This window comes from Equus caballus, chromosome 4, assembly GCF_041296265.1.
Source record: "Equus caballus isolate H_3958 breed thoroughbred chromosome 4, TB-T2T, whole genome shotgun sequence".
Lineage (NCBI taxonomy): Eukaryota > Metazoa > Chordata > Mammalia > Perissodactyla > Equidae > Equus > Equus caballus.
This window is the reverse complement of record NC_091687.1, coordinates 93,546,158-93,555,720: the sequence shown is the minus strand read 5'-3', so window position 1 is coordinate 93,555,720 and position 9,563 is coordinate 93,546,158. Positions and strand designations below refer to the sequence as shown.

The following is a 9,563-nucleotide window of genomic DNA, read 5'->3' as shown; positions in this document are numbered from 1 at the left end:
CTTTTTAATCTCAGTTCTCTCTCCTCCTCTGTTTGGAGCAATTCAATATGTCTATCTTCAATTATGCTGACTCACTCCTCTATGGTGTCCACACAAGCATTTAGGGAATCCATATTTTGTTTTATCTTTTCCATTGTGTCTTTCATATCTCGTATTTCTGATTGATTCTTCTTTATAGTTTCAATCTCTTTTGTGAAGTAGCTTCTGAACTTGTTTAATTGTTTCTCTATATTCTCCGTTACCTCCTTGAGTTTTTTGACAATAGCTATTCTGAATTCATTGTCATTCCGTTTACTTATTTCTGAGTCCTCAGGACAGAATTCTGGGTATTTATTGTTTTCTATCTGGTCTGGAGTTTTGATGAACTGCCTGACACTGGAAGAATAGGGTTTTCCCATTGTGATATTATTTGGTTGCAGTTACAGGCTACTGCCACTGGATGGGGGTCAAGAGCCATGGATTCTGAGCCTTCCACCTTCAGCCAACATGGTGCAGTATGGTGTGGGTGGTGGGGGCACTTTCTCTTGCATGCAGTCCCTTGTTTCCCGAACAGCTCTCACTATCTGGTCTCCTGGGTTCTTGGCTTGATGAGATCACCCTGTGTGAAAGCTTTAGCCCCATTAGTGGGCTTCCCCCTAGGCTGCAAGGGCCCTAGGGAATCCTGTGTGATCTCGTGGATGCACAACCCCTCCCCAATTCCTTCCCTTACAGATCCTCACACGGCAGTGATCCTAGTCTTTAGGGGAGGAAGCGAAGTTCTCTCTTACCCAATTCCAGCTCCTCTGAGGGGGGCTCCAACCTCTCTGCCCTCAGTCATTTGGCTGTCATGACTCTCTGAGGATTCCCGTGCTATTAGGATATTTTCTGTTGGAATATGGTTGCTCCTTTTTTTTGTATGTTGGGGGGAAAGAGTCTCAGGCAAGCTCACTCCACCATGACACTGACATCACCCCTTGCTTCATGTATTTTGATAGTCGGTCATTAAGTGTGTAAATGTTTATAACTGTTATATATTCTTTCTGTCTTGAACCTTTGATTAATATATAATGTCCTTCTTTGTCTCTTGTAATATTTTTGATTTAAAGTCCATTTTGTCTGAGATCAGTACAGCCACCCTTGCTCTCTTTTGATTACTATTTGCAATCAATACTTTTTTCTGTCCTTTCACTTTCAACCTGTTTCTTTCTTTGAATCTAAAGTGAATCTCTTGGAGACAGCATATGGTTGAATCATGTGTTTTTATCCATTCTCTGTCTTTTGATTGAAGAGTTGACAATTCAAGCCATTATTGATAAGGAGGAAGGTACTTATGTCATTCTGCTATTTGTTTTCTATAGGCCTTTTAGCTTTTGTGTCCCTCATTCCTGCATTATTGTCCTCTTTTGTGTTTAGTTGATTTTTTTAGTGAAATTTTTAAATTCCTTTCTGATTTCATTTTGTGTATCTTCTAGACTATACTCTTTGTTGTTATCTTGAGTATTACACGTAACATACAAAACTTATGTGTTGTTATTCTAATTCAAATTTATACCAACTTCAATAACACACAAAAACTCTGCTCCTTTACAGCTCTGTCCCCACCGCTTTCAGTTACTGATGTCACAAAATTACGTCTTTGTATATTGTATGCCCCAAAACATAAGCCAATAATTCTTTTAAACTCAATTTCTTAAATTATGTAGAAAATAAGATTTAGAATAACAAATCAAAGTTACATAAATACTAGTTTTTACACTAATGTGTTTTTTTCCCTTAAATGTATTGGTCTTAAATCACATAAAAAACAAAAAGTATACTTACAAACCACTGTTATGATAATAATAACTTTTATGCTTGCCCATTTACTTACTTTTATTGAGATCTTTCTTTCTACAGCTTTGAATTACTGTTTAGCATCCTTTCATTCCATCTTGCAGGAGCCCCTTGAGCATTTCTTCCAGGGAAGATTTAGGGGCCACAGACTCCCTTAGCTTTTGTTTATCTGGGAATATCTTAATTTCTCCCTCACTCTTGAGGAACAATTTTGCTGCACATAGGAGTCTTGTTTGATAGCTTTTTTTCTATTAGCACTTTCAATATATCAGCCCTCTGTCTTCTGGCCTCCAATGTTTATGAAGAGAAATCTGCTGACAATCTTATTGAGGATCCCTTGTAAGAGATGAATCACTTATCTTGCTGCTTTCAAAATTCTCTCTTCATCTTTGACTTTTCAATCTTTGACTACAATGCATCTCAGTGTGGGTCTCTTTGAGTTCATCTTACTTAGAGTTTCTTGAGCTTTCTAGATGTTTATATTCATGCCTTTCATCAAATTTGGGAAGTTTTCAGCCATAATTTCTTCAAATATTCTCTCTGTGGCTATCTCTCTCTCTTCTCCTTCTGGGGCTCCATCAATGCATATACTGATCCCCTTCTTGGAATCCCAGAGGTCACTTACATGCTGTTTGCTTTTCTTCAGCCTTTTTTATCTCTGTTCCTCAGATTTAATCATTTCCATTGTCCTATTTTCAAGTTTGCTGATTCTTTCTTCTGCTGGCTCAAATCTGCCTTTGAATCCCTTTAGTGAACTTTTTGTTTCAGTTATTATACTTTTCAGCTCCAGAATTTCTTTTTGGTTTCTTTTTAGGTTTTCTACTTGTTTATTGATATTTCCATTTTGTTCACACATCGTTTTCTTGGCTTTCTCCACATCTTAAGTTCTTTACAAATCTCTAAGAGAACTGTTTTAAAGTCTTTGTCTACTATGCCTGCCATTATGTCTTTTTCAGGGACAGTTTCTACAGATTTATTTTTTTCTTTTGAATGAGCCATACTTTTCTGTTTCTTTGTATGGCTTGTGATTTTTTTTTTGTTTGATCTGGTAATGTGGTACCTCTGGAAATCAGATTCTTCCCCATGCCCAGCATTTGTTGTTGTTGTTGTTATTGCCTTTGTTCATTCTGTTTGTTTTGTTGCTTGTTGTAGGCTGTCTCTGTGCCAAAGATCAGCTTTAGGTGTAAACTTAAGGTCTTCCCAAGTCTTTTCTGAGCCATCCCCAGAGATGCACAGTCACTTTCTAATTTTCCCTGTATATGTGGTTGTTTATGAATGCCCTAGTCTTTAATGGCTGGCCTTCAAAAGGGGGAAAAGTGAAAATGCAAATGGAGCAATATGTGCACTAGCCCTGTAAATCCCCTGGAAGTCACTTCAGTCAGAGGGGGTGGGGCTTGCAATAATGGCGTAGATGCAAGAAAAATGGCTACCCACATCTTTGTCTGCATTTCTGTGATCAGAAGCAGTAATCAATAATCAGAGCAGAAATCCCCAATATTTGGAGGACAGGGTCCTTTTTTGCCCACTCTGACTCCCCCAAGCTGTGTGGAAGCTGCTCTGGAAGATGTGCACGGCTGTCTACCATATGACTAGGGGCGAGGCTGGGTAGCTGCTACTATGCTAAGAGCTGAAATTGACCAATATTAACCACCAAATCTTTCCTTAGAAGTTGCAAGCCTTCAACAGTCTTCAGAGTTCCAAAACAGTTGCATGAGACAGCTTCTGCCAGGTCAGTTGTTGTCTGGGTAGAGAGATGGATTCCTGGAGCTACCTACATCCCCATCTTCCTCACACTTGCATTGTTCTTATAATCTGAGAATAAAGGCTTAAAGTTGACAAAAAGCAATAATAATAGAAATTAAAGAATGAAAGCAAGATATTACAAAGGAAGAACTGAAGTGTCTTGATCTTGGTTCACCTTCCCAGCCACCATGATTAAAGAGCACTAAATAATTTTCAATATAGGTGAAGTAATTCTTGCTAATGTCAAAGGCAATATATGAAAATATTACTGCATGGAAAAGAAATCTTTAAAATGTTTCTTGATTGAAACTTTGACAATGAAGATTTGTAAGGCAGAAGGGCTGGGAGGAGGAGGGAATGGATGAAGGTGGGCAGTTTCCAAGTCTGAATGCCGGCAGCCAATGTTGCACCTGCCTCAGCCTTCCAGAAAGTTTTGGAGTGGGCTGTCCCAAAAACATTTTGATGGTTTTAGTTTCTGATTATTATAAAGTATTTAAGTGTAGCATGGGCCCATGTTGGTCTTTCAGCGTTGTTTGGTGTAAGAGGCTGGCTTGCTGCAGGGCACTCTCCTGCTCTCACTGGGCTCCTATTCAGGGGTGCTAGGGGCAGCTGCGGCCCAGGGCATAGCCCTTTCAAATAAGCAACAGGTGGAATCTGTCCCTGGAGATGTCATAACACTGGCTACTTGCAGCACACCCTGGGTTCTGGACATTGTTCTGATGTGTTCTAGAGAGTTCTGGAGGCTACCAACTCATCTTGCATGTTCTGGGAGCCCAGGAATGGTGCTGAACTCAACCCTGTGGTACAGGACATCAGGGTAGAACCAGCTCCATCTGCTTCTTCTGGTAATAAAGACTGTTGTTGGAGTCCAAGCCAGATTCCACAGTGTTCTGAGCACTTTCTGGTGAGCAATTTCCTGGGTAAAGAGTGTATAATGTCCCTGGGCATGCACACTGGATCTGATAGTTAATTCTATGTGTCAACATGGCTAGGCCATGGTACTCAGATATTTGGTGAGACATTATTCCAGACATTTCTAGGAAGGTATGGTATTTTTGGATGAGATTAACATTTAAATCAGTAGACTCTGAGTACAGCAGTTTACCCCCCATTATGTGTGTGGGTGGGCTTCATCCAGTCAGTACCACAACTGAATACACCAGAATACTCACCTCCCTGGGGGAAGAGGGAAATCTCCCAGTGACTATCTTGGGACTTGAACTGTAACTCTTCCCAACCTGCCAACCTACCTGGCAGATTTTGGATACATGTACACACACACACACATCCTGTATCCTGTTGGCTCTGTTTCTCTAGAGAACTGTGACTAATCCACTGAGTGTACATGAGAAGAAGCTTGCCTGGCTCCTTATGGTTTACACATCATTACAACAGTGGCTCCCCTCCACTGAAGGCCTCCCAAATACTTTGACTGTTTCATCTCTCAGTGAGAACTTTACATGGAGGTTAAGTCTCAGGATCCAAACCCAGTCAGTCTGACACCACAGTCCCAGCTCCCACTGCCTCACTGCACCATCCTATGAGGCATGAGCCAAGAACCCCCCCAGGACTCCCCCTGGGGATATGCGGGGTTCCTGGTTTTGCAAGCACTTCACTGTCTAACTTGAAGGGCAATTTTGGGCTTTCTAGGCAGCTGGGCAGGCAGGATCTTTGTACTCAGGAGTTGTCTGAACTTGTGTTAGGAAGAAAGGAAAGAGGAGTGCTCATGGCACCCATGCTCAGTCCAGCCACTGCCAGCAACTCAGCAAGCCAGTATCCCACATGGAAAAACTACAAGCCACCAAGTAGGAAAGAAGAAATGTGTTGTTACAGAGGTGTCTGCACACAGTAGGTCTTTAAGCAATGTGTACTGGCTCTGACTAGCCCATCCCTCATTACATCCACCCCCAACCTGAGCCTATTTAGTCTAAGGCTGTGACTTCATTCCTGGAGCAGTATCTGCCAGTGGGCCCCTGGTCAGAGTGGACCTCAGCAAAATGCTGTGTCCTTTCTCCCCACAGCCAGGTGCTAGGAGTGTTGTCCCCACCTTTACTCCTCAGCCCCAACAGTCCCTCTCCTTCCCTCCCCATCTCCTGCAGTGTGCATTGGATATTGGCACAGCCTGGGATGAATTTGTTGCATAAAACCACCTTCAGATGGTCCTCATTCTCCCTTCTTCCCCACCAAGGACTCTTCCTATATCAGTCAGGTATCTTCCTCTATCTTGACTGATGATATCTTCCTGTGTCAGCCACTACTATATCTGTCAGACAAACAGAATCAACAGAATACATACATGTGTAGGTGTAGGTATAGGTGTAGGTATAAAGATTTATTTTAAGGAATTGGTTCACACAATTGTGGAGACTGCAAATCTGAAATTTGTAGGGCAGATAATCAGGCTGGAAACTCAGACAGGAGTTGATGCTACAATCTTGAAGCCTGTTAAAATAATTAAACAAGGAGACCATTAGGTTGAGGGGGCTCTGATGCCTTGGTAGCCTACATAATCAAACTGAAGCCTAAGCCAGAATCAATGCATTAAAATCCAAGAAAGTGAAATTTAAGAACAACCCATCAGAGTGATGCCAGCATCATGACAAAGTGAGTCCTTCCCTCTGTTTCTCCTCTCTAAGTTGCAACTAAATGGACATTAGCTAGCAGAAGATTCCCTACACAACACAACACCTGAGTGATCCATGCAGCTATACATCTGAAGGTGGGTGGACTGGATCCCCAGGGAGCAGTGGCTCTAGATGTGCAGACTCCTCCTCCTCCCCAGCGGTGGCAATCCAGGTCACAGCAGCTGGTACAACTGTGAGTTTAGGCGGAGGCAGCCTGGCCCACTCAGGAACACTTTTGGAGTGGTAGCTCAGTCTATGGGAGCACCCACCTACCCATGCAAACACTCCCCATCGAGTGGTGGCTTGGCCCCAACAACGGCACCCCAGCCACTGATTGCAGTGGCCCTGATGTGTGAGAGCAAACTCCCAAGCAACTGCAGCCAGTCTGTGCAAATGCAGAGTGGGTGGCCCAAACAGCATAACTTTCAGTGGACAGGGTAGGATCAGAAAACATGGCTACCCTTCCAGTGGTGGCAGGTTGAATCTGTGACCTGAAACTACCACAAATGGCAGAGGATCAATTCACCAAACTCCATGAAGAACTACAGTAATACTACATAACAGAAGGAAAATGACAAGTCTCCAGAAACCAAACCTGAAGTTACAGAAGATTATAATCTAAATGACAGAGAGTTCAAAATAGTTGCCATAGAGAAACTCAAGAAGTTACAGGAAAACAGAGAAAAAACAGTTCAATGAGCTTGGGAATAAAATTAAAGAACAGAAGGAATACATCACCACAGAGATTGAAGCCCTAAAAGAAAACTATACAGAAATTCTGGATATGAAGAACACAATTAATGAGATAAAAGATAATATAGAAACCATAAGAAATGGAATAGACCTTATGGAAGACAGAATCAATGGCTTAGAAGACAGAAATATAGAAATGCTTCAGGTGGAAGAGAGAGAACTAAGATTTTTTAAAAATGAAGAAATTCTTTGCAAAATATCTGAATGAATTAGGAAAAGTAACAGAAGGATTATAGGTATCCCAGAAAGAGAAGAGAGGGAGAAAGGAGTAGCGAGCTTGTTCAAAGAAATAATAGCTGAGGTCTTCCCAAACCTGGGGAAGAAACTGAACTTACAAGTTCATGAAGCCAGTAGACTTCCGAATTAAATCAGTGCAAGAAGAATTTCTCCATGGTATATAATATTAAAACTGTCAAAATTCAATGACAAAAATAAAAATATTAAGGCCAGCATGGCAGAAGAAAATAACCTACAAGGAATGCTTATCAGACTTTTAGCAGATTTCTCAGCAGAAAACTTACAGGCTAAGAGAGAATGGAATGATATGGTCAAAATACTGAAAGACAAATCTTTCAGCCAAGAATACTCTATTGAGCAAATTTATCCTTCAGATATGATGGAGCAATAAAAACTTTCTTAGATAAACAAAAGCTGAGGGAGTTCATCACCACTAGATCTGCCTTACAAGAAATGAAGAAGGGAACCCTCCTACCTGAAATAAAAAGAGAAAGGTTTACAAAGCTGTGAGTAAGCAGATAAATAGACAGACAAATCAGAAAATTGCACCTCTCTATCAGAACAGGTTAGCAAACACTTGATTATAACATAAAAGATAAAGGAAAGGAAAGCATCAAAAATAACCATAAACACTTCACTTTAGTTGCAAATTCACAACACAAAACAGAATAACCTTGACAAAAGCAACAAAGAAAGAGAAGAGGAAAGGTATGGAATCTGCTCAAGCTAATGGAGATAAAAGGCTATCAGAAAATGGACTATCTAATTTATGAGATCTTTGACACAAACCTCATGGTAACCACTAAACAAAAAATCAGAGCAGAGCCACAAATCATAAATAAAGAGAAAATGGAGAAAACCTTCAGAAAACCACCAAACTGAAAGGGCAGTCAGAAATACAAGGGAAAAGAAACAATGGAAATATAGAAAAAACAGAAAATAAGAGAAAAACTGGCAGTACTAAGACTTTACATATCAGTAATCACTTTAAATGGCAATGGATTGAATTCTCCAATCAAAAGACACAGAGTAGCTGGATGGATTAAAAGACAGGACCCAAAAACGTGCTGCCTCCAGGAAACACATTTTAGCTCTAAAGACAAACATAGGCTCACAATGAAAGGATGGAAAGTGATAATCCAAGAAAATGGCAAGCAAAAGAAAGCAGGTGTTGTCAGATAAATCAGACTTCAAGATAAAAAAGATAATGAGAGATGCCTGGCCTTTTGGCCAAGTGGTTAAGTTCACACACTCTGCTTCAGCAGTCCAGGTTTTGCCAGTTCCAATCTTGGGCATGGACCTCCACACTGCTCCTCAGGCCATCCTGTGGCAGCATCCCATATGGAAAAACTAGAATGACCTACAACTAAGATATACAACTATGTGCTGGGGCACTGGGGAGAAAAAAAAGAAGAAAAAAGGAGAAAGATTCACAAAAGATTAACATCAAGGCCAATCTTCTCATCAAAAAACTATTAAAATATTTTTTAAAAAGATAACAAGAGACAAAGAGGGGCAGTATATAATGATAAAAGGAACACTCTACCAAAAGGACATAACACTTATGAATATATATGCACCTAACACAGGAGCTCCAAAGTGCATAAAGCAACTATTAACAGATCTAAAGGGAGAAATTGACATCAGCACACTAATAGTGGGGACCTAAATACCTTATTTATGTTAATGGATAGATCATTCAAACAGAAAGTCAAGAAGGAAACAGTGGCCTTAAATGAAACACTAAACCAGATGGACTTCACAGATATATAAAGAAATTTCCATCAAAAAAACAGCAGAATACATATTCTTCTCAAGTGCACATGGAACATTCTCAAAGATAGACCATAGGTTGGGAAACAAGACAAGCCTCAATAAATTTCAGGTGATTGAAATGATACCAAGCATCTTTTCTGACCACAATGCTATGAAACTCAAAATCAACTACAAGAAAAAAGTTGATAAAGTCAAAAGTATGTGGAGACCAAACAATATGCTACCGAAAAACCATTGGATGAATGAAGAAATCAAAAGAGAAGTAAAAGAATCTGGAGACAATGAAAATAGAAACACAACATACCAACTCTCAGGGGATGCAGCAAACAGTACTAAGAGGGAAATTTATAGCAATACAGGCCCACCTCAACAAACAAGAATAATCTCAAATAAGTGATCTTAACTACACCTAACAGAACTAGAAAAAGAAGAACAAGCAAAGCCCACAGTCAGCAGAAGGAGGGAAACAATAAAAATTAGAGCAGAAATTAATCAAATAGAGACTCAAAAAACAACAGAAAGGATCAGTGAAACTGAGAGCCAGTTCTTTGAGAAGATAAACAAAACTGACAAACCCTTAGCCAGATTCATTAAGAAAAAAAGAGAGAAGGTTCAAAT

At 40.3% G+C, this 9,563-nt stretch overlaps 1 protein-coding gene across 1 annotated transcript in view; it reads right to left on the bottom strand.

The window, feature by feature from the left end:
- Positions 1-5,854: 5,854 nt before the first annotated feature.
- The window catches only part of LOC100067707 (solute carrier family 23 member 1), a 66,021-nt gene continuing 62,312 nt past the window's right edge, over positions 5,855-9,563 (bottom strand). The window contains exon 14 of the mRNA XM_014739313.3: positions 5,855-5,997. Within this exon, the coding sequence (XP_014594799.3) occupies positions 5,966-5,997 (32 nt within the window). The 3' untranslated portion in view covers positions 5,855-5,965. The remainder of the gene's footprint in view (positions 5,998-9,563) is intronic.